This window comes from Leptonotus elevatus, chromosome 2, assembly GCF_054856555.1.
Source record: "Leptonotus elevatus isolate MCC_2025b chromosome 2, RoL_Lele_1.0, whole genome shotgun sequence".
In the NCBI taxonomy this organism is placed as follows: domain Eukaryota; kingdom Metazoa; phylum Chordata; class Actinopteri; order Syngnathiformes; family Syngnathidae; genus Leptonotus; species Leptonotus elevatus.
The window spans coordinates 10,514,773-10,539,776 of NC_141240.1; the positions used below are offsets into that span (position 1 = coordinate 10,514,773).

At 38.9% G+C, this 25,004-nt stretch overlaps 3 protein-coding genes across 5 annotated transcripts in view; 2 read left to right on the forward strand and 1 right to left on the reverse strand.

Annotated features, from left to right (window-relative positions):
• Positions 1–5,925, forward strand: part of LOC147178389 (acid-sensing ion channel 1-like) — a 48,048-nt gene extending 42,123 nt beyond the window's left edge. The window contains exons 6-10 of the mRNA XM_086067507.1: positions 948–1,004; positions 1,138–1,291; positions 2,475–2,566; positions 2,657–2,736; positions 5,132–5,925. Coding sequence (XP_085923633.1) covers positions 948–1,004; positions 1,138–1,291; positions 2,475–2,566; positions 2,657–2,736; positions 5,132–5,248 — 500 coding nt within the window. The 3' untranslated portion in view covers positions 5,249–5,925. The remainder of the gene's footprint in view (positions 1–947; positions 1,005–1,137; positions 1,292–2,474; positions 2,567–2,656; positions 2,737–5,131) is intronic.
• A 4,777-nt stretch (positions 5,926–10,702) lies between these two features.
• LOC147178390 (glycerol-3-phosphate dehydrogenase [NAD(+)], cytoplasmic) lies at positions 10,703–15,799 on the forward strand. Its single transcript, XM_086067358.1, has 8 exons — positions 10,703–11,067; positions 12,380–12,557; positions 12,778–12,918; positions 13,021–13,159; positions 13,960–14,072; positions 14,408–14,644; positions 14,728–14,834; positions 14,932–15,799. Exons 1-8 carry the CDS (start codon positions 11,024–11,026, stop codon positions 15,026–15,028), a joined length of 1,056 nt encoding a protein of 351 aa, XP_085923484.1. The 5' UTR covers positions 10,703–11,023; the 3' UTR covers positions 15,029–15,799.
• A 194-nt stretch (positions 15,800–15,993) lies between these two features.
• On the reverse strand, positions 15,994–24,773 carry LOC147178391 (glucose-6-phosphate 1-dehydrogenase). Of its 3 annotated transcripts, none has more exons than XM_086067356.1 (13): positions 24,628–24,773; positions 22,054–22,175; positions 20,195–20,232; positions 19,658–19,766; positions 19,331–19,548; positions 18,962–19,120; positions 18,273–18,398; positions 18,014–18,107; positions 17,751–17,937; positions 17,444–17,679; positions 17,251–17,327; positions 17,015–17,107; positions 15,994–16,930 (listed from the first exon to the last, which is right to left on the reverse strand). In XM_086067356.1, the coding sequence occupies exons 1-13, from the start codon at positions 24,647–24,649 to the stop codon at positions 16,840–16,842; spliced, it is 1,572 nt and encodes a 523-aa protein (XP_085923482.1). In that variant the 5' UTR covers positions 24,650–24,773; the 3' UTR covers positions 15,994–16,839. The 3 variants fall into 3 exon arrangements, with proteins under 3 accessions (XP_085923482.1, XP_085923483.1, XP_085923481.1); XM_086067357.1 differs by lacking the exon at positions 24,628–24,773 and adding an exon at positions 24,463–24,621; XM_086067355.1 differs by lacking the exon at positions 24,628–24,773 and adding an exon at positions 23,913–24,088.
• Between the last annotated feature and the right edge of the window lie 231 nt (positions 24,774–25,004).

Sequence of the window (25,004 nt, forward strand, 5' to 3'; positions counted from 1 at the left end):
GAGAGGGTGTATTATACACAAGTACACGAAAAACGACAAACATTCATCACATTGTATGGACATTTTCTTTGTATACTGTGTCTCGAAAAGCTACATAAGATCATTTTATTATCAACAGTGAGATGTATTATTTTAACATCTACACCTAATAGCATTGAGGAATAAATGTTTTTTTTATGTTTATTTTTAAATACGTACAGTACAGGCCAAAAGTTTGGACACGCCCTCTCATTCAATACTATGCTCTATTTTGATGACTATGTACATTGTAGATGCTCATTGAAGGCATCAAAACTATGACAGCAACTAATGAACACATGTGGAGTTATGTACTTAACAAAAAAAGGTGAAAATAATCAAATAAATACATAAATAAAAAGCCACCCTTTTCGCTGATTACTTTTTTGGACGTTCTTGGCATCCTTTCGATGAACTTCAAAAGGTAGTCACCTGAAAGGGTGTTCCAACAGTCTTCAAGGAGTTCCCACAGGTAATAATGACAAAATATGCAAAAAAGTAACCGGAGCAAAGGATGGCTATTTTTAAAGAATCTATAATATAAAACATGTTTTCAGTTATTTCACCTTTTTTTTTGTTAAGTACATAACTCGACATCAGTTCATACATAGTTTTGATGTTCTCAGTGAGAATCTCCAAGTAACCAGTCCAAACTTTTGGGCTGTACTGTATATGCCGTGGGCCGCTAAAAATAGTCAGCATACTTTGGTCACCTCTGATTTAGAGTTCTCAATGAGCCCATTGTACATTTAATTGGATGATAGAGCCTACATTTCACACAGTAGGCCTGTCATCAACAAGGAAATTCATAAACCCGAATGGCCACAATGTATCCCTGTGCGCCTAATCCATGTTGTTAATCAATAGAAAGTGCATTTACTACAAGCTTCCAAGAGCTAAAGGTTTTTGCTTGTGTGTTTTGGGTGCAGGCGACGCACCCTTCTGCACCCCGGAGCTGTACAAAGAATGTGCTGATCCCGCTCTTGGTAAGAAAGAGGCTTTGGTCTGGACTCATACACAAATTACTGTAATTTGCATCATGGCATTACCTATTTTGATCAGAAGACTTTCATATCACAAGTTCATGATCTTATTTTATTTTTTATTTTTGCCCTCCAGATTTCTTGGTGCAGAGAGATAATGATTTTTGTGTGTGTGAAACCCCATGCAACATGACCAGATACAGCAAAGAACTGTCCTTTGTCAAAATCCCCAGCAAGGCCTCTGCTAAATATCTGGCAAAGAAATACAACAAATCTGAGCAGTACATTAAGTAAGTACCAACAATGAGCAATTAGTTTGTCTCGTTTGAAAACTGGTTTAAATGTGCAAAGAGTACGTGTGAACTTAAAAGCTGCCCATTTTTGAAAAGGTGTCTCTAAGCAAACCATTCTGAATTTTGCCCGACACCAAGTTTTCTTTCAAGACTTGGAAGTTATGATTGGCTATTTTCAAGTGATGACTGGAATCTGGCCAATGGACAACAGTGAAGCACCACCATGTAAAAGCCTAACGGTATGCAGAATTGAAGGGCGAAGTTGGTGTTGGGCGTATATGCGTTGGTGACGTATCCAATGCATGCACCTCATGTACAGATATGCACATCACTTTATAAATGTAATTTGGTGGCTTGATGATTAAAACTCATTTACTGCCATTGACGGCTATAGACGTCAAAAATTCATTTGAACTATTTCTATTAGTTTTCCCCTTTTGTTAAGAAGAGTATGAAAAACTAAAAAAAAAATATTGTACATTTAGAACAGATATAAAATTTGCGATTAATCGTGAGTTAATTATTGAAGTTGTGTGATTAATTACAATTTTAAAAAATTATTCACCTGACGTGATTTAAAAAAAAAAGAAAAGATTATTAAAAAAATTGTGGCGTCAGGCGATTAAAATGTTAATTGTAATTAATCGCATGACTTCACTAGTTAACTCACGATTAATCACAAATGTTATATCTATGTACAAAAAAAAATTCTAGGTTTTCACATTCTTGTTAACAAAAGTGGGAAAAATGTTTAAATAATAGAAATAGTTCAAATGAATTTTTAACGTCTATAGCCGTCAATGTCAGTGAATGAGTTAAGCGCTGCCACTACGAGAAAAAAATAAAAATGATGCTTTTATTTTATGTTCATGGTGGTTCCAGTTACTTTCAGACTCTGGGCTGCTTCAGAACAAGTGTCCACTTGCTTGATTGCAACACCCAACCTGCAGCCAGTCGTCATGGTAACAAAAGCCAGCATAGGCTTCAATTTGGGGGGTCTGGTGTAGGGTGGCTAATTTGGATGAGAAAGGTCCACCCCCTCAAAACAAGCTTTTTTCAGGGTGACTAGAAAAATTAGGTGTTGCGTGTGCTAGTATTTGTGATCCTGTTTTTAAGATAACTGTTTTTTCATGTTTTTTTTTCAAATGCTAATGCTAAATATAAACTCTGGAATCTACAGGGAAAACCTTCTGGTTTTGGACATCTTTTTTGAGGCTCTCAACTATGAAACTATTGAACAGAAAAAGGCTTATGAAGTGGCTGGACTATTAGGTATTATGTGCATCATCTATAACTGGATATAGTGAATTTAGTGATCATTTTAACGTTACCATCCTGTATGCCTTCATATGAATATTGTAGGTGATATTGGTGGTCAGATGGGACTTTTCATTGGTGCAAGCATACTCACGATTCTGGAGATATTTGACTATCTTTATGAGGTGAGTCATTTTTTTAACAAATACAGTGGCTATAAAAAGTTTATACACACCATGTTCAATTTCCAGGTCCAACAAAGCACTTCAAAACATTTTCAATCATTAAAACTCATTCACTGCCATTAACGGCTATAGACGTAAAAAAAATCATGTTAACTATTTCTATTTAACATTTTTTCCCACTTTTGTTAACAAGAGAATGAAAACCTAGATTTTTTTGTGAGATTTGTTATTAATCGTGAGTTAACTAGTGAAGTCATGCGATTAATTACAATTTAAAAAAATTAATCGCCTAATGCCCCTAATTTTTAATCATCTTTCCTTTTTTTTCCTAATCAGGCGATTACAATTTTTAATTGTAATTAATTGCATGATTCAATAGTTAACTCACAATTAATCACAAACTATATATTTGTTCTAAATGTACAATAATAATTTTCTAGGTTCTCATACTCTTGTTAAAAAAAATGGAATTTTTTTTAGAAATTGTTAAAATGAATTTTTGACATCTATAGCCGTCAATGACAGTGAATGAGTTAATGTGTCCTATAACCTGTACAATTAAAAACAAATACAATAAAAATACAGGGGAAGTAAAAATAAATGAGATAATATTGTCGCACAAATGTGCGCATAAGTGTGGGTGTGGCTGTTAATAATTAATCAATCACATTCAAACTCATTTTAAAAGCTTGTCAGCTCACACCTGCCACCACTTAAAGTGCCTGTAATTAACTCCAAATAAAGGTAAAGGTAAGCAATTGTCGCATAGTTTTCCTGACATTTTTGTCGTCACATCAAACAGCACAAGCCATGTTCTAGGGATCTCATTGTCGGATTCAAAGTGTTAGTCAGGAGATGGGCATAAGACAATTTCCAAGAATATTAGGCATGACATGGAAAACAGTAAAAAAACCGTCATCATCAAGTGCACAAAATATGGCACGACGGTGGCATGACCAAGAACTGGATGTCCGTCCAAAATAGAAGGGAGGCTGCTAACAGCAACATTGAAGGAGTTGCAGGGATTTCTTGAAAGTACTGGCTATTCAGTACGTGACACTAACCTATACACTCTTCTTCATACCTGTATGTCTGAGCTATATGGTAGGGTGGCAAGAAAGAAGCCTTATCTTAAAAGTAGGGATAGACCGATTATATATATATATATATTTTTTTTTTATCTGGCGGTCGATAATGGATCTTTTTAAAACTGTGTTGATCTCTGGGAACTATTTATTTAGATTTTCAGTTAACTTTATAAGAGATGCTGCTGACCCAAGGAACTCTCTCCATCTTTAGTTTTTGTTTGAAAATTAAACAAAGATATATGAAGGTTTGACATTTCAGTTACAGTGTTCCCTCATTTTCAAAAAAAAAAAAATGCCTACAATAAATCAAATCCGCGAAGCAGTTATCTTTATGTTTTACATTTATTATAAATGTTTTAAGGCTCTAAAACCCCCGCACCACACAGTTTATACACATTTTTCACCGAGGCATTAACATTTTTTCACATTTCTCTCTTGTTTAAACAGTCTCAATGTTCAAACTTTCATAAATTTTATAAAATAGGTACATTACAAAAAAAAAAATGCATGTAAAATTGCACACAAAAAAGTCCGCAAAACAGCGAGGACACGAAAAGTGAACCGCGTTATAGCGAGGGAACAATGTATTTAGAAATGTTGGCAGATTTTATTTACTGTATGGGGAGCTATGATATTTACTTGTTTAGGTTTTCATTTAGTTTTTAAGACATAGGCTACTGATGACCCTGGGAGCTCCCTGAAGTTTTTGTTTGAATTTTAAAATATAGATGACGATTGTCTAATATTTTAAAAAAAAAAAAAAAAACTACATTTTGCAAATCTGAAAAAATGTTCTATAAACATATGCTTTAAGACATTCCAACAAAGTTAAGAGTTGGAATATGTATTTTGAAAATTTTTGACTCCAATATTTTTTTCTTATAATCGGTTATTGGTCTCCTTGACTAGTAATAATCGGTATCACTGAAAAAAGAGATATCGGTCTGTCTCTACTTACAAGGAAAACACCCAAGCCCGGCTACATTTAGAAAAAACACACTTGAAATCTTCCAAATGCATGTGTGATGTTCCCATGAAACAAGGGTTGAACTTTTTGGCCATAACTCCAAAGAGAGGCACTTCAAATGGTGACAGGCGTGCGCTAACTCCTACTTAGCTTATTTTTACTTTCTTCTTTATCCTATCGAGTAGTACAAGTCACATTAATGGTGAAAAATAGTTTAGAAATGATTTTGGGCTCAGTTTAGCTAGCATTTCAAAAGGGGTGTGCAGACTTTTTATATCCACAACGGTTAAATTAATCCAGGTGTGTTTCGTCATTGACCATTCTGTTTTTATCTTCTCAGGTGATAAAGCACAAGCTGTGTCGCTGCTCTAATAAAAAGCACAAACACAACAACAACGATCAGGGTACTGTGTTAAGCCTTGATGATGTCAAATGTCACGTCAGTAACTTCCATTAGGTGTCCAGACTCTCGGGGAGTCTCCACTGACTTTGTTCAGTGCTGTAAGCCAACAATCAAAGTCTCTCAATTGTGCCTAACCTTGTGGCAGAAGCAAAGAAAAAGACATCGTCAGATGGCCGGACTGCAGGGATGATGAGCACGACTGACTTTGAAGAGCCGTATGGCAATCTCTCATATAGTAGCAACAAACATAAAACATAGGCATGAACAAAACTGAAGTTCTGATGTGTTGTTAATGTAAAATAATGAATATCAAGCCATTTATACTTGATGACTTGCATGTAACTTTTAGCGACTTTTCAACAAGTTCCCATTTTTATTTTCATGCCATCCAAGGCCATATTTGGGCAGCCTTCCCCTGTTAAACACCTGAAAACATCTTGACATCATACAGTTTTCTTATCGTATTCTAATTCATTGTGCAGGGTGACTGCACGTGCAAGTGACTGAGCTGGGCAAAAAAGGAAGATTTCAAGTAGTGTACTGAAAATGCTAAAAATGGGCAGAAGAAAATCCAACATTGGCACCATCGCCATTTGCAGAGCAGCAGTTGTGTACATTCACAGTGGAAAAAGCTCTAATGCTATGGCTAAAACATGATTTACGTCCAATAGCGGTTCAAGAAGCACTGGTAACACAGTATTTTATGGAGGTAAATTTGGTGCAAAACTAACTTGTGCAAAAAATTTGTACCTGTAGAAAAAAGTCTAAATTTGTATCTGTAAAAGTCGTGATTTGTATCTGTAAAAAAAATGTGTGCCTGTAAAAAAAAAATTTGTGCCTGTAAAAGAAATTTGTACCTGTAAAAAAAAAATGTGTATGTGTAAAACAAATTTGTATCTGTAAAAACAAATTTGTACCTGTAAAAGTCATGATTTGTATCTGTACAAAAAAAAATTTGTACCTGTACAAAAAGTATAAATTTGTATCTGTAAAAGTTGCGATTTGTACCTGTAGAAATGACAACTTGTAGTCAAAGAAGTCGCCACTAGGAGTCACAAGTGGGTTTTCTGCTGCTGTTCAGTGACGTGAGTTTTGCCCCATTTGTCGCGCTATATATGGAGCAAAACTAATTTGTACTTGTAGAGCGCCGTGATTTGTACTTGTAAAGAAGGGGGCGGGCTCTGGTGTAATGAAGGGTTGTTTTGACCAATCAAGTGAGAAGGATTTGAGCGGATTGGAGCGCAACCTAATTGGTTTAGCGAACGACGGTGGCGGGACTCGCGGAAGGATACAAGCAGGACACATCGTCGCCAACCAACATACATATTAAGAATACTTCTTAATATGTATGTTGAGGAAGAATACTTCAGTATTCTTAATATGTATGTTGAGGAAGAATACTTCAGTCGACTGAAGTATTCTTAATATGTATGTTGGTTGGCGACGATGTGTCCTGCTTGTATCCTTCCGCGAGTCCCGCCACCGTCGTTCGCTAAACCAATGAGGTTGCGCTCCAATCCGCTCAAATCCTTCTCACTTGATTGGTCAAAACAACCCTTCATTACACCAGAGCCCGCCCCCTTCTTTACAAGTACAAATCACGGCGCTCTACAAGTACAAATTAGTTTTGCTCCATATATAGCGCGACAAATGGGGCAAAACTCACGTCACTGAACAGCAGCAGAAAACCCACTTGTGACTCCTAGTGGCGACTTCTTTGACTACAAGTTGTCATTTCTACAGGTACAAATCGCAACTTTTACAGATACAAATTTATAGTTTTTGTACAGGTACAAATTTTTTTTTGTACAGCTACAAATCATGACTTTTACAGGTACAAATTTGTTTTTACAGATACAAATTTGTTTTACACATACACATTTTTTTTTTACAGGTACAAATTTCTTTTACAGGCACAAATTTTTTTTTTACAGGCACACGTTTTTTTTACAGATACAAATCACGACTTTTACAGATACAAATTTAGACTTTTTTCTACAGGTACAAATTTTTTGCACAAGTTAGTTTTGCACCAAATTTACCTCCATAGTATTTGCTCTTGAATTTCCCTCTCTAAAAATCGATTTTGTATGATTGACAACCTTGACTGCTAATGCTGGTTGTCTAACTTTTGAGAACGGATGTGTTTACACGACAATGAATAGCTGAATGTCTCATCATCTAGGGCTCAAGTCGCATGTAGCAGCACGGTGTTGAAATGTCATCGATCACATGGAGTTAACCTGCAGATGAGGTTGTATACTGATAGCATCTACGTATGTTTCTCATTGTGCAATGCGAGTGTCAAAGGCTGACGCTGATATGGGAAGAGTACATGTTGTTTTCCAGCAGTGCCTGCTTGAAAGTTTGTCTCTTGCAACATTCCGTGACATATTATTTGTACTTATTTTCTAGAGATAGACCGATAAGCTTTTTCCAGGACCGATACGGATTATCTGTAGTCAGGGAGGCCGATAACCGATATTTGAAACCGATATGCATTTGCAGAAAAAAAAAGTTGGTGTCAAATTTTTTAATCATAAAATAATAATAAAAACTCCAGCACTTGACTGCTTAAATAAATGCCTTCAAGGACATGTTTATTAAACAGCTTTTGTGATTTGCATCATGTTAAAGGTTTTTTGTTTACCATCAGCTTTTGCACCAACGATAATGTGGCTTCCGCACACTAACTCCTAAATAGCTGCTAATTTGCAGGCTAACTATTAGCTTGCGGGCTAACCATTCACCCACAAGCTAACCCCGGGATAACTCCCCAATAGCCGCTAAAAAAACGGCTATTAGGTTAGCCCGCGAGCTAACCTAATAGCCGTTAATTTGCGAGCTAGCCGGTTAGCTTGCGGGCTAATAGCTGCTAATTCGCGAGCTGTTAGCTTGCGGGCTAACTATTCACCCACACACTAACCTCGGGATAACTCCCAAATAGCCGCTAAAAAACGGCTATTAGGTTAGCCGCTAATAGCTACTTATTGGCTGTTAGCACTGCACGAGCAACCAATCAGATGGTGCTGTGGGCTGGCCAATGCTGCAGGGAGTCAACAGCCGCTGACTTAAGAGCAGACGGAGGAGAAAAATGCCCGTTGGAACAAAAATAACAGTTTTTAATATATCGGCCATCAAAACAAAAAAAGAAGCCAATGGCTATATTTATAAAATGCAGCCGGGCCGATTATCGGTCTATCCCTATTATTTTCACTGTTTCCCATTTAGCTCAATGCTAAGGTCCAACAACTATACCATCAGTTCACATTAAAACAAAAAATATTAAAACTAGTTATTATGTATAATAACAACATTGTATTAGCATAGTCTAAATTGTATACTACTGTACTAGATTTGCTATGCGTGTCTGTTTTCTGTATGTAAACAATTTGAATATTAAACTTTGCTTTTTAGTTTTGTGGCTACAGTCTGAGATTCTTAGATTGTATCAAGTAATTACAGAGCTACATTGTGTTTTGCAGTGAATACTGCATGAAATCATACACTTCGTCACTGTCTGAATAAAAGCATTCATCTTCAAATGTTATGGCATTTCTGCATATTTGACAAGACATTGCTTGCTTTTTCTGACTCAAAAACATACTACATAACTCACACAACTTGGAGATACATGCTTTTACGGAACATGCCATGTTTTTGTTGTTGTTAGGGCTTTCCTTTTGCTCTTATAAGGACATTAAGTGATTATGGAATTAAAGAAATTATTTCATTAAAGTTCAACTTCTTACCATTTATTCATCCTATGTCTTGCGTCTTGATTTGTTGCTTACAAACTTGGGTTGCGCTTCCTGCTTATATTCCTCCCACACTCCGGTGAGTTTTACTCGATTCTGAAAAATCCTGAGAGAGGTTGTTCATTTTTCTGAAGTTTAATAGAAGTAAGTGCGTTTGTGGAAAAGTATTTACACTAACTCAGCGCTCCCGGCAGTTGCTGCCATACTTCAAATAGTGCTGCCATGTGAATAAGCAGTCTGTCAAACAAATTGCTGTATGCATATCTAAATAAAACATTTTTCTTGCTCACATACTTACCTTTCATGCTGAGTTTAAGAGAGACTCAAATGTAATTCTTCTAAAGTCAGCTGATTTATTTTTAAACCCCACAAAACACCAGACTGCTGAATCCGTACTTAATAGTTCCTTCACGCGTCTCTGGTGTCTTGTTCAAGTCTTACACAACCAGGTCCGCTTTTATCTGAGTCCTGTAAGACTGAAGTTTGGGTGGTACATCTTGTGACTTTTAATGTGCTGGTTATGTTTAAGGTGAAGTGATTTTAAACAGAGAGACTAATGCACACGATTGTGAAGCACTTTATTGGTAAGAGAATGAATATAATCCTTTGTTTGTTCTAAAAACCCAATTAAAATTGTTAATTAAAGACATAGTGTAATAAAAATGACTTTTAGAAACATGTTTTAATGTTATTAAATAATTGAATATTTTTGTTTAATGTATGTGCAACCGTCACAGTTCAACCCGGCGTCTGTGGAAACTGAAACGTCACAATTGCACTCACACAACTTAAAATAATGCAGATTTTATTTATTTTATTTCACGTGCAGATATTTGCTCTTGTAGTAAATCCCATTACAGAAGACAATTAAGAGAATGCTAACACAATATATTAATTAAATGGATAGGGAAAATCCATCCTATTGAGACCTTAAGTGAATGTTTAACTATCCACTGCTGTCTTAATAACCCTGAAGGGCTGTTTGCTTATTTAGTAATCGAACTTTGCAAATAGCTGTTGTTAATGAACTTCCAAATGTTTATTTGGGGCGGTGGGGGTGTTGTGGGGGGCAGAATGTTGACTTTGACAGCAAGATGAATTCTCGCGGTATTTGTGAGTTCACAAACTCTCAAGAATTACATCTTGTACAGATCCCGCTGATACGTTTGCAGCCGATCTTTTTTCGATCGGACCAATCAGACGTTGTTTAGGCAAGACGAAACCAATAAGCGCCGATGGGGGGGAGAAATCAACCTAACAGACGAATGGATGCTGCAATTAATTACGTTCTCGCAGAATTACTCGCCGTTTCCTCGTTGAATTTGAACAGGGAGAGGAGTTTCGTGCATTTTTATCTGGCAAAGATGTTCGTGCCAAGACGAGACGGAAGACGAGATTTTCATCAGTTGCCTTGATTGGTCATACCAATATGCGCTAAGGTGCCGCATCGTCCAATCAGCTCGAAGTATTGTACAGCAAGCCCCGCCTTTCCCAAACGGTGATTGATAATGTGAAGAACTCCCTTAAGTGAATCACAATTATCAATCTGGCTGGCAAGGTTAACAGAATGTAGGACATGCCCAAATCACATTAGAGCCAACTAAAAACAAAAACAAAAAAACGGCATAAAATATAATATTATTATTGCGCAGGTATTGTGCTTATGTTTGGCCACTAATAAAACGTGTTTGGTATATTGTTTCATATTGAGTGATTCTAACAAGGACAGTAGCCTACTATTCTATTTCCGGTAACTTTTTTTTTTTTTTTTAAACCAGTCTGGTAAACTAGCCAAGTGAGCTAAGGAAGTAAGAGACATTTGCCCGAGTTACTTTGAACCCACTAACCTCATGTTAGCTCGATGAATAAGTGACCGTGCGGGGTTGGAGCGTCGCCCGCAATGGGCGGACCGGAGTGTCCCCTCATGCTGACCAATAATAACACGAAAGGCTCGGCCTCGACATCGGCACATTTGGCAGTCAGTCAGGCAGGCAGTCATCAGGCAGGCAGCTGCTTGAGCGTTGCATAACCTCACGAAGTGTTCACTCACTCATCGATTTGCCTTTTCACCATGGCAGCCGCGAAGAAAGTCTGCATCATCGGATCTGGAAATTGGCAAGTAGTAGCACTGAACTGATGCTCCAATGTGTACAGAGCGAGGGAGGGAGGGAGATTGGTGGATCGGGCTGACTTTAAAAACGCGTGGCCATCTCCCCTGTGTTCTCAGATGCTACTTTGGCTAGCCAAATTAGCATCATCGGCCAGCCGCCGGTGTCAAAAGCTAGCTAACCAGCTGCTTTTCTCTGAGCTTTTGCTTCGCTGGGCTCTGTATTGTACTTCACCACTTCAAACAGGAGTGCGGTCTGAATGGCTGTCATTCGCTTTCGGTAGTTAACGCGCTGCCTTTTTGAATTTGTGTGCGGAGTGTTACAAGCACTTTGCTTGAACTGCGGTATGACGTCATACACCACTGTCAGTTGGGGAAAAAAAACGTTCACACAAATGAAATTACCTGTAACCAATCAATTAAATATACAAATACGCAGTTGAGACGTCATTTTAATGCCGTTTTATTTAAAGTATGGACATTTCATTATTTTTGCATTTTCTTTTGTGAATTTGTTTAGAGAACCGTTGACTTACATACACAACAATACCTGTGTACTTAATAAATGACCTGTTTATTACAGGCCAGTGGTCACCAACATGCCCGCGGGCCATCAAGTATAGCAAAAGTAGCCTGTTCAAAAATTAGCTCACCGGTGATTGTGATTTCCTTGAAAAGTTGTCGTGATATTTTAAAAATGTTTTTTATTTTATTTTATTAAACTACTGAATCACCGTGAGAAAAATGAACACTGTCAACATCTTCACATACAAACACAATTCCCAAAAAGTTGGGACACTATACAAATTGTGAATAAAAACTGAATGCAATTAAGTGGAAGTGCCAAATTTCAATATTTTGTTCAGAATAAAACATTGTTGCTTGGTATACCGGTACCAGTACCTTGATGTTTTGGCGTCAAAAACGCCCGGGTATCATTTTTTCTTAGTACCGGTACTTAAAAAAATAAATACAAGACAGCCCGCCAACTCTGTTTTAAAGGCAGGTACACATCCATGCATGGCCGCCTGTCTACCAATATGCGGAAAACACCTTAAGTAAGCGACACACCTCTTTCAGCGTGTGTGCAAGAGGCCGCAGGAAGATTGCTTCACGCACTGAAGCGCTCGCTGGACGTGCACTCCTCGTTGAGAAGCATAAAGCGCTAATTAAGTTTATTAAGTTTGGTATCCTGACAACACAATTTTCAACACAATCGACCAAGTGCCTTCCCATCCTTCACACCAACTGAATTTTAATGTGACTGTAACATATTTTGGGATCAAGTCCAAAACTAACTATAGATTATGAACAATACAGGGGCTCTGCCATCGCCAAGATAGTGGGCGCCAATGCCGCTCGGAATTCCAAGTTTGACAACACGGTAAAAATGTGGGTGTTTGAGGAGTTGGTGAATGGGCGCAAACTGACTGAAATTATCAACTCTGACCATGAGAATGTGAAGTACCTTCCTGGGCACAAGCTACCAGCAAATGTGGTAAGACCATGTTGCTTTCTCATCATTTACCGCAACATTTGTGAGACGTTGCTTTGCCCTTCCTGCTAATGCAACGCTTGTTAGAATGCACGTTTTGCTATATGTCCTTTTATATTAAGTTCTTTTCAGTCTCAGTGTTTGTCCTCGTGGACCTTCAAAGAATATTATAGCACATCAAATGTAAATGCAACAATGGCCTCTTCCTGTGATTGCGCTTCAGCTGGCAGTTCCGGACCTGGTGGAGGCATCCGGCGATGCAGACATTCTGGTGTTTGTCATCCCGCACCAGTTTATTGGGAAAGCCTGCGACGCCATGAAGGGCAAGATAAAGAGTGACGCACTGGGCATATCTTTAATCAAGGTTTGACTTTGCAGTGTTCTCGTGTCCTGTAAACAACCAACCCCTATTGTTACAATAATGTGAATACACGTTAACATTGGTACGTGCTTGCTTTTTTTGTAGGGAGTTGACGAAGGGCCCGATGGACTTAAACTCATCTCTGATGTGATCCAGGAGAAGCTTGGCATTGCAATGAGTGTGCTGATGGGGGCCAACATAGCCAATGAAGTAGCTGATGAGAAGTTTTGTGAGACCACCATTGGTTAGTCTTTTGAATGGCCTTGTTTTCTATGCCTCTCGCTACTGTCCGGCAGTACCTACTACAAATCCCAGAATGCACTACAATTGGTGTAGCATGTATGTGGTTGTTTAAATCAGTTATTTTTTTAGGTGTTTTCATTACAAATCAGAATGCATGCATATGCAAGGTCAATTTACTTCTTCATTTTTAACTAATTTACAACTTATTTTACTCTTGTTGCATTTGACTGTTTTTCCATACTACTAATCTTAGAGAAGTATGGGACTTAATACCTCTTCCTTGAAGTTTTTTTTTTTTTTGTATGCTTACTTTGTCTCTTAGCAGTATAACACAAGAGTCTAGATGGCAATTGAGTCCGGAATTGATTTAAATTTGGAGCGTCTTTCACAGTTGACCAGTCATTTAGGAGAAGACAAAGTCCGGATGTCTACGGCCTCAGGCTGCAATTTTACATTAGCCATTCATGTTGTGTTTCAAGAGAGACAAAACAGAGAGCTTTGTTTAAAATTTTAAGTAACATGAAGAAGATGTTCTTGCCAGCATAGGTTCTATATTGAGCGTTTTGTCTTTTAAGCATGGAACGTTGTTAAATTTGCCTTCTATTTTCTTGTGGGTTGGTTTGGCTTCACCTCCCTGCAGTTTGCTTCAGTTTTTTTTAAGCCACACCATAGCTGAGGGGAACATTTATAGCCCTGGTGATACTGTTGACAAAGTTGCTTCAAGGACAAAAACAAAAGATTGACACAAAGGTTGTCATTCATTTACAATAAATAAAACGTAGTTTGGTTTTCATCTTCCAGGGTGCAAGAATGAAAACCACGGGGCTCTTCTGAAGGAACTCATGCAGACCAACAACTTCCGTGTGACGGTCGTGCAAGAGCACGATGTGGTGGAAATCTGCGGCGCTTTAAAGGTGAGCTTTCTGCACAAAATGCAAACATCAGTGAAATGTGAGGTTTTATCTTATAAGTTGTTTAACGTGGGCTTTATTAAGTAATATTTACATTACATGCAGCATAATAAAGTTAGAGGTTGCATTTTCAAATTTGAATGACCAGTGACTACGATGCCCCTTAATAGCAGTCAATCTAATTCAAAAGTTATTCCTTTGTTCCTGTAGACTCTGAAAATGCTTCATTTACCTGTGAATTCACAAGAGAGTATTTGGGTATTGTGCAATATTGATGAGAAGTTCAAATTAATGGAAAAAGCTTAATTGGAGCTTTTCTTTTCTCCACGACTTTCTAGAACATTGTTGCTGTCGGGGCAGGTTTCTGTGATGGTCTGGGTTTCGGAGACAACACAAAAGCAGCAGTGATCCGATTGGGCCTGATGGAGATGATCGCATTCGCCCGCATTTTCTGCACTGCCGGGCCTGTGTCCTCTGCAACCTTTCTGGAAAGCTGTGGCGTCGCTGATCTCATCACAACCTGCTACGGTGGCCGCAATCGCAAGGTAGCCGAGGCCTTTGCAAAGACAGGAAAGGTGAGTGCGAGGAATACGTCTCAAGTGTGGTAGCCTCTCCGTGTTTTTAATCAGAGGCCATTGTTATGTTCCCGCTTGCTTAGTCCATTGAGGAGCTGGAGAAAGAGATGCTGAACGGTCAGAAGCTGCAAGGCCCAGCGACTGCGGCTGAGGTCTATCTCATCCTCAAGCACAAAAATTTGGTTGACAAGTAAGCCAAACTTCAAACACGCAGCCCAATTTGGGGGAACCAAATGTCATCCGTCCACCTAATTTTTACACTCACTGCAAACTGTTCCCTCCACCAGGTTCCCATTATTCAATGCTGTCTATCAGATCTGCTACCAGGGCCATCCAGTCACAGAGTTCATCAGCTGCTTGCAAAACCATCCAGAGCACATGTAAAACGCAAACAAACTGACCAAGTGCCTTCTACATGGAGAACGTTACGTCATCTATTACTCATCCAAAACTTGAGGCTACCAGTCACTCCACAGCTGTGATGCAACACAGTGGCCCTCTCGTTCACTCCATGGAGACGCTGCATAACATTTGTTTTTAAATCAACCACTTTGTCCTTAACCATGGGTTAAAGTGCTTTTTCATTTCATGAAATCATGCTGAAGCTTGAAAGATTGTTTTTTTTGTTTTTTCCCATGTTTAGTCCTGATAGGTCTTGTTGCTTGAAATTTTGGTTCCCTGAATGTCAACTTGACTTCCACCACTAGGAGGCGGTCAACAGTGATTTGGCCGGATTTTGGCTATCCTGCACATATTAACACTACAATATATATTGCGCATCAATGCATGCATTAAAATTTTAATGTCTAGCGGATATGGACAAGATCTATGGAAGTAGCCGGAGGTGATGGAGAATATTAATGCCGTCCAGAAGTCATTTCATCATAATGTAATCCTGCTTCATGTCTTAGTAGCTTTTCGTGTCCTCAAATCATTTCCTGTCTTGTACTTTAAATTACGCACAGCAATTGTTTTTACTAAACGCAAGTGCCTTTCAAATCCACGGTTGCTCCAGTAAGTCTTGGCCAGCGCACGCATTTGTGCAAACCAAATACTTGCCTGAAATGTCCGTCCATTTGTTAACATGACTGCCTAAGAGCTTGCATTTTTTTTAAATTTTGTGTCAACATTTGTCTGAATAAATTGTCATCCAGACATCGGTGGAATATTTTACCCAAGTTGCAACTACTTACAGCATCAAAATGTGGTGGCTAGAAATACTTTGACTCACTTCACTTAAAAAGGAAATCGTGAAATGGCGTGGGGCAAAACAGGTAAAAGCTATTTGGCAAATACTGCTGCAAGGTTTCAATATTAATATAACAAATTCTACTACGAAACATTCAAAATGAAGCAAAAGTAGTTTATTCCATGATATAGTAATATTGCGAGCATTACATGACAGCATAAAAGAGCAGCACACAGTTGGTCATTATAAGGACATTCAAAGCTGACGTGTACACCTGCGTCATGTTTCTAGATGGAAAAAATATGGAATGAACTTGAATAATTTTGAACATGTAAATAAAAGGGAATGCAATCAGAGGGAGGCTACTTGAGGACGCTTAAGACTATTCCAATAGAAATGCTGCAAATATCAACTGAACTCTCCATTCTCATATGCGTCTGTTTACAAGACGAGCCAGTGTTCTTGGTCACAGGCAGAAAACGCAAACAAAAAAAAAAGGTTCCACAAAATGTGATTAATAAAATGCAGTCAAAGCTTTGTGCTATTACAATCACAATAATGGGTTTTGTTTGTGCACGGTACCGGTACTTCCTGTGGTCAGCTACCATCTTTTTGGTACAGTAGGAGATTCCGCTGAATGTGACAGTTGACTAGTTAATGGAGGATAGGGAGCCTGCTTATCAGACCTTTTTTGTCAAAAATCATTTGGCTTTCATTTGTTTTATTTCCAAATTAAGTTAACTGTTCTCCACAATCAACCACAGAATGAGGTAAGTCGTGATGCCAACTTTTTTTTTTTTTAAATCTTCACTCTTTTAAACATCTGATAAAAGTGGCTCTGAAAAAATAACCTATTTACCTGAGATATAATACTAATTGGAGCCACAAAGTGGAAAAACGTCACTTTATAAAGCAGATTGGGACATTGTGTGGCTCACAAACACCAACCATGGTGCACCCTTCAAACTATTCTACCTACCTAATTTCTCCCTAAGATCAGCACAGCTCAAAGTTTGTTGGGGTTCACCCATCTGTAAGTGCCTTCATAGCGGAATCCAACTCGCTTTACGAGCTCATCTGCTTCTGCTGGGCCACGGCTAGAAGGAGGAGAGATGGAAAGGAAGATGTCAAGATGTGTTTTCAATGTTTACTTCCAATTGAGGATAAAAACACTGACTAACCTTCCGTATTTGTAAGGAATGGGTTTTGGCTTCTCTTTGTCTATTAGGTGAAGGAGCGGAGTGAAGATCCTCCAGGCTTCCTTTAATTCATCACTGTCGAGGCATTCCAATGAAACTTAGAATCTTTCATCATTTGTACCGTTTTTAAAAAGGCACAAAAACTGCATCACTGACGACACCTTTTGGTCAACAGTTAATTGCATCTAAGTTTTAAAATGGTAACGTTGACTACCGACCTGCGCACAAAGTGCATCTGACTCCCACAGAAGACATCCAGAATGAGACGTTCATAGGCATCTGGTAGCTTCACGTCCTGCAAAAAACAATGCTGATTATGTTTTGACAGGTACAACACTAATTGATAATGCATGGTAAACTTTTATAAGCAGTGAGAATACATGCAGCATGATGAAATTGGATAACGCATGCCTTATATCGGCTCTTGTAGGTGAGGTCCAGCTCCGTTTCCTCCGGGGCGAAGTACACGCCAGGTTTCTTGCTCATCATCTTGGCGTAGACGGCTTCGTTGGGTTGCACGCGAACCACCAGCTCGTTACGGCGACACCGATTTTCAAAAATGTCCCCCGGGACATCTGTGAATTGCAGCCGCACCTCGGCCTTTCTCTCATTTAGAGCTTTTCCACAACGGAGGATGAAAGGAACGCCTGAGAAGGAAGCATGCGTTTGTAACTCGGATCAGAAAAGGAGATTTTTCTGAAGGGCAACACAACTTTACCATCCCAGCGCTCGTTGTGCACATAGAGCACTGCTGTGGCAAATGTGGACTGAGTTGATCCTTTGGGAACTGTGGGATCATCAAGATAACCCAGTTTGGCATCTCCTTCCCCCTCGGGATCACCCACATACTGACCCAGCACCACATCGGACATTACAATTGGATTGATGCATTTCAGCACTTTGACCTTCAAGAAGAACACACATCAATTGGATAAATGATGAAATTCCATTTTGGATGGAGCAATAAAAAATGATTTGCACCTTTTCGTCCCTGACATCATCAGAGCTGGTGGAGGCTGGTTTCTCCATGGCAACCAAGGACAGCAACTGGAGCAAGTGGTTCTGCATGACATCTCTAATCAGGACAAAGAAGAGCAGATCACAGAGAGGAAGCTGCGCCACCTAACATGTAGCATGTGATGTGGTCATGCTGATTATTATGAGAGCTGATCATGTGACCTCATCAAATCTTCTCTTCATGGTCAACAGAATTTAACTGCAGCGCATTTTGGCCTCTCACCGGATGATTCCAAAGTCATCAAAGTAGCCTCCCCTTCCCTGAGTGCCAAAGGGTTCTTTAAATGTGAGGACCACACAGGCCACACTGTCCCTATTCCAGATCGGTCCAAAGATGCGGTTTCCAAATCTGCAAGAACATCACATGAAGTGTTCTTCAGAGGCATGACATGCAAAAACAAGCTGTTGTTCATGACGACAAGCTTCTTTTGTTGAACGACCTCTTTTATTTTATTTACGTTTACTCTATGAGGCGTTTGAAATAAATTCCTTAATTTAAGAATCGACACGTGTGATCACACATTAGTATGTGAAGTTCAGATTCTGACAGGTATTGGTTTAAAAGTTTATTATTGTTGTTACAGTTTGCAATGATACAGCATTATAAGGTATTTCCTGTATTTTTGGTAACATAAGAAAGCCATAAATATTAAGACCAGCTCTCAGTATGCAGTTATATCACAGCAAACTACCTCGATACCGCAACAATGAGCTTATTAAATTAACACCACTCTGATCGTGTTAAAATTTATAAGGCAGAATATTTGATCCAGCTGGATTGGTGCAAGGAAGCATAATGTTTTCGTCCAACTTCTTATTTACACTTTTTGATATATCATTGGTGTATATTCCAAGACTGCTCATTCATTCTTCCAAGGATAATAGACATAACGTAACATTTGTATTTCTTACCTGAGCACCATAAGGTTCTGCACCATTTCTTTGCCAAGATAGTGATCTATACGATAGATCTGGTCTTCCGTGAAGAGGGAAGAGAGGTGAGCCGACAGCTCTTCTGAGCTCTGAAGGTCATGTCCAAACGGCTTCTCTACAATCACTCTGGTCCAGCCTCTACAAAGAACAAACGGGGCAATGTTAAAAGTCACTATTCACATCTAATCCAAGACCTGAGCTTCTGGCAAACTGTGTATGATTCATTTAACTACCGCCATCTTACGTTTCTTAAAAAAAAAAAAGTATTCTTTTTTTTTTTTAAACATCCAGTCATCTAGCTTATCTAGCGCACTCCAAGAGATAAAGGTGAACAAAATGCGGACTGACTTCTCACTCATACAGTGGTGCCTTATGTTCTTGGTAACATCGTGGTAGACTGTGGGCGGCAGAGCCAGGTAGAAGAGCCGGTTTGCCTCTGATCCTCCCGGCAGAGTGAGGATGTGTTTATTGAGATTGGAGAAGGAGTCATCATCTGCATATTTCCCACTTATGTATGAGTTTCTGCTGAAGAAGACCGACAACCGATCCACTTCAGAATCTGTCACCTAGGACAAGAGATGAGCAGATGCAATAGGTGATATTTCAAAAGAGAAAATTCCCCAAAAGTATTTACATATCGTACAGTAGTACTGATATGCTCCCTTGCATGGCTACCTTGAGGTATGGCATGCAGGAAGCCCTGATAGCATCAACCTTCAGGTCAGAGCGAGCAAAGCCAACAAAAAATGTTTTCTCTGGGAGGAGACCGTCTCGGAACAACCACCTGGGAAAGAACTTCCACAAGTTACTCACAACCTCTATGAGTCAGTCTACAGTGTAGAACATGACATCACGAGTTGCAATATGAATGGCAAGTGAGGAATTTTCCTAGGTAATTCATTCATTCACTGCCATTGACGGCTATAGATGTCAAAAATGTATTTGAACCATTTCTATTAGTTTACATTTTTTGAAAACCTGAGTATGAAAACTAATTAATTTTTTTAATTGTAATTAATTGCATGACTTCAATAGCTAACTCACGATTAATCACACATTTTATATCTGTTCTAAATGCACAATATTTTTGTATAAGTTTTCATACTCTTGTTAAGAAAAGTGGGGAAAAAATGTTAAACTAATAGAAATAGTTCAAAGGATTTTTTGACGTATATAGCCGTCAATGGCAGTGAATGAGTTAAATTAACTTACCAGAGAGTTGGGTAGATTTTCTTCTTGGCCAGATCACCCTGCAGGTCCAGACACACAAACAAAAATATAATAAAAATATTGTTTGCCTGCAAACATATTCAAGTCACCCTGCTGAAGTAGGTCATCACTTTCAACAACACAAACATGTTGAAAACACATAATAGATTATCATCAACACGTACGCGCAAACACACACAATGTTCAACATGAAAGCTGAATCAAATACACAAATAACGCTCATTGTGAATGAATTATTGTGTTAAACGGCAGTTGCATTTCTGAAAAGGATAGGAGGGCACAGGAAATACATAAATGGATGCCAAAGTATGAATTTTGCTATGCAGTATTCTTGCCATAGATTAGATTCAGCAACCGCTGATGCACTAGCCTGAATTCCTAAATTAATTCTTGCATATTAGTGGATCTTGAAGTTCTGATAAGGTATTATAAAGTTAGAAAATCCTTTGCTGACATTTTAAATGCTTAGTTTACAAGAAATTGCCAAATTTTGTATAATGGTTCAAAGTTAGACATGACGACCAACTGGCTTAGATAAAACGATAGCCTACTATACACCAGTAAACAGCTTCAACTAAAGTGAAACAGCACATGGTTGAATCCTTCCCTTTATCTACCAGCATAGCGACCTGAAAGGAAAATGCTGACAGCCAATGACATGGCAAAAATACCAACAAAGAGGAGAAAGGCTGAACTGGTAACCCTGAAAGACAATAATTACATCTATACTGACTGTGCGTGCAACAAAAGGGAAATTGCTCATTTGATGGCATGAATCTTGACAGTGATGAAAAAACTGACCTTCAAAGTTTCATTTCATAAGGCAACAACCTCAATCTCAATGAATTCAAGTTCATCGGCTTCCTCTTATAGCCAGCAGGTGGCAGTAGTTTTTACAATTCTGTGATCAGTTTTAACTGTACTGAAGTCCATGTGTGGCATCACATGAGATGTCAGCAAGTCTCACGAGACTTCAGCTCAGTGAACAAACAATCACAAGTGGGGTTTTTTCTTTTCATGTTTTTTAGCTTTTTCTTTGACAAGAGTACAAAGTGATAATGAAATGTGAAGTTTGATGATGGCAATAGAACAGGTAACGGAACATACTGTGACAATATTCATATAAAAGGGCAGTTGCTTACAGTGCCATTTGCAAGTCGAAGCAAAGAGGAAGCTCAAGGTGATGCTTTTGAAACCTTGGATTACTGAGCAGACCTTGTTTGTAGAAGCTTGCTGAAATAACTTTCAACATTTCCTCAATCAGATCATGCTGCAGTAGTTGCACTGCAGCATTTTTGAATACTTACAACATACTTTAGTTTTGATTGAAATGTGCGAGAGCTAATGCAAAGGGAACACATTTCAGATGCTTTTGATACAAATTCTAACAATATTACTATTTACAGGTGGCTTACTTTTGAAAAACTGCAGCTGACAACCCAGACTGAATAAAAATTGCTTCCAACATTCAAAAATGTCTCTCAGTTGCGATGCATCACTTCAACATCTTTGAGTTTGACACAAAGTACTCCCTTGCAGTGTTTCCCACACGATGTTAATACTTGGGCGGGCCACCCAAGTAAACTGGCCACCACCCAAGAAGTTTTCAAGAAAATGTATTAAAAACATATCGTGACCGGATATACCGCATGTAATGTTAGGTTGCCCTCACTTTGTGGATCGTGAGGCTAGAAGAGACGTAGTAACAGGACTGTGACTTTTAAGTTTGAAGTCACTTCTCAATTCTGCCCGTAAAACCAGGTCCAAATATTGAATAGGCACTTCATTTGTCCAGGGACGCAACTGCGTCAGTGTAAAAATGGGCAGACTTAAAATCTCACCGAGGCTCCCATGATGATAAATACGTGAACGTCGGATTCTCGGAACTCATGATCATTGTGCAGCTCCTTCCTCAGCTCACCGAACACCTCGGAGCGAGAGAGGGGGATGTTGCTCATTTTCGCTGTAAAAAACAACAACAGACAAAATAAGGTGGACAAAGACACGTGATACAGAGAATAGATGGATCGTTAAAAAGCAAAACAATGTTTCTCCACTTGTTAACCCAAAAATGAAGATTACAACAGGAAATTGCCTGCATTACTAGTCTGCATAAATAATTATTCCAGCAATGTATAGTGAGCAACGAAGACACCTGACGTTATCTGATCGTCAATAACTAACGTAAATTTGATTACAAAAAGTTTAATGAGTTGTTTATATATGGGAAGAAGGGGTGCACGCACGTAACCTTCGCTATTCCAATCTTGTTCTATTGTAAAACATTGGACAATATCTGTGAAACAATACAAACATGTTGTTTTAAAGGTGGGGTCTTTAGTTTTGACAGTTTGTTTGTAAACAACCAATTCAAAATGGACTCCTCCCATGGCTCAACCCCCACTCTTCTCGTCAACATTGCGCCTGCCTTCAGCGACACGCCCCTCGCTCTGTGATTGGCTGGAGGACTAAACATAGACTTTCCGCCCACATTCGTCCCTCTCATGGCAAAACACAACAAAATGGCAAAATACAGGCTGGGGTGGTAGTGGATGATGACAAAATCACCACCACAGATTAACAGAAGCTCAGAGGTGTTGATTGAGAAGGATTACATGTGTATACATCCAGTGTTTAAGAAGTGCTTATTTCTGAGTGAAAACTAAAGACCTCACCTTTAACTGCACATGAAATAGTTCTAATAAAAATGAAAAGCTTATTAGTCATCTCAACAGAAGAGGACAGTGGCTAACTCTTTCAGACCTCTTAGGAGGGAGATGAAATCGGTGGAAAACATCGGTTTATTTTTAAGAGATCGGCCAATCACTGATACCTAAAAATTAAGGCAATTGGGTCAGATCCATTAGTGCACCCACCCCTAGTGGGAAGATCAAAAATGTACTTCAATATCCAGTGGTGGGAAGTAAAGAAGTACAAATAGTTCATTACTGTACTTAAGTAAAATGTTCAGGTATCTGAGACTTTGCTTGAGCATTTAGTTTCCTGCCGATTCTTAAGATTTGCTCACAACATTTCAACACACATATCTGTACTTTCTCTGTCAAAATAGGACTGTTATGTTCTTTTTTTAATCCCTGGATGAAAACAAGAAGTAAAGACAGACGTAAATAGAAAGAGATAAAGTCAACTCTACTTAAGATCTTGATTAAGAGCTCAGTGACTTATGAGGCGGAAAAAGCAGCGCCATGGAGGAACGTTAACAGTGAGCATTAATGACGATGATGCACAAAAGATTCAGAGAAGCAAGATATTCCCAAGCCACCTTCTTTAAGAGAATTGTTTGATGTTTGATTTTCTTTTTGCCAAGTTATCAAGATATTGTAACTTATTTTTTACCTTTTCACTTGAAAGCATTTCAGAGTCTGTACTTTTTTTCTTACACAGACTATTTAAGTAAATGACTCAAATTAGTACTTTTACTTTTACCAGAAACTTTTTTTTACACAAGTATCCATACTGGTTTTGGACTATATAAAACACTTTGTGAGTCCTCGCATTGAAAAGTGTTGTACTATTTACTTACAGAGTGTGATACTTTTGCCACCTCTCACAATATTGCATAGCACGGAGACTTCTGCATTTCTGGAGACTGTATATTGTTCACAATTACTTCCTCGTCCATACTCACCACTCAAGGCGGAGTTGAAGGAAATTGATTACAAAGTAATTAGAGACTTACTTCCTGTAGTACTGCGAATATTCATTTCGCGCATTGCAGCTCTGTCACTTCGGATAAATACAGCAGATAGTCATTTAAAAGCAATAGTGTACTGTAAAAAATAAAAACAGACAGTAAGAGCACGTGGATTGGGGCTCAACGTACTAACCCTTCCACAGTCACTACAACTTCCACAAATAGCCCGAGAAAACTATAATGATATTAGTGAAATCCTTCACGAAATCCCGTATTAAGCAGGGATCAACCTTTCCGCTGATCACCTTCATAAATGACACAACCAGTCAGTACAGTCAGTCAGGCCATCATTCGGTTCTTCGTCTATCATTTTAATCAAATGCTAGCGTTGGCTTCTAAATGCAGGACGAAGTTGTGTCTGTGCTGCTTGATGTTTCTTTCTGTGAGGCATTTTGCAGCGGACTGCGAACCGAAACTGCCCTCTCATCAGTGTTTAGCTTCACGTGCTGTTATGACAACACAAGCTGCGTTCTCCCGAGCTAGCAAGCGGCGCCAAACTCGGTCAAGTAATTCAACGGAAAGCAGCGTTACTTACATGTCTGTTGTCAAGAAGATACACGCGCCACAACAGAACACACTTCGTGTGCCAATAATACACACGAAAGCCCTGCCCACCGAACCGGGATGGCACGGCACACTACTTCCCTGTTCAACTGACAAGGCGGAATTGCGCGATATTATTGGTTTGCGAGAAACTCACCAGCGCTCGCTCGAGTTCCCATTGCTGCCCGATGACGTCACGGCCTCGTTGGCGGGCGGGGCGTCTGTCGCTCGCTCACGCCACGTGCGCGTGCACGCATATTGAGACATGACAGGTAGTTAGAGGAAAATTCATGGCACGCCACGAAACAAAAATATAATAATAAGCCATTAATAAAAAAATTATATACGGGTCATTACAGAAGTGGAGTCCATTTTAGACGCTAACATTGTTAATGGACAACTTGGATTTTATCATTTATAGTCATGTAAAGAAAGAAAGAAAGAAACAAACAAACAAACAAAATATCCTCCAACTTTGGAATGATCACCCATATGCAGTACTGAACTAATGCGGATCTTTTCTAAAATTGCTCA

Bases quoted from the DNA above. Each gene is read 5' to 3' on its own strand.
- LOC147178390 (XM_086067358.1), top strand. From the start codon at position 11,024: ATGGCAGCCGCGAAGAAAGTCTGCATCATCGGATCTGGAAATTG. The intron at 12,919-13,020 runs GTTTGACTTTGC...CTTTTTTTGTAG, and splicing joins TGGGCATATCTTTAATCAAG to GGAGTTGACGAAGGGCCCGA. The intron at 13,160-13,959 runs GTTAGTCTTTTG...TTCATCTTCCAG, and splicing joins GTTTTGTGAGACCACCATTG to GGTGCAAGAATGAAAACCAC.
- LOC147178391 (XM_086067355.1), bottom strand. From the start codon at position 23,946: ATGCGCGAAATGAATATTCGCAGTACTACAGGAA. The intron at 19,121-19,330 runs GTCAGTCCGCAT...TGTTCTTTGTAG, and splicing joins CACCACTGTATGAGTGAGAA to AGGCTGGACCAGAGTGATTG. The intron at 17,328-17,443 runs GCATGCGTTATC...TGTTTTTTGCAG, and splicing joins CCTACAAGAGCCGATATAAG to GACGTGAAGCTACCAGATGC.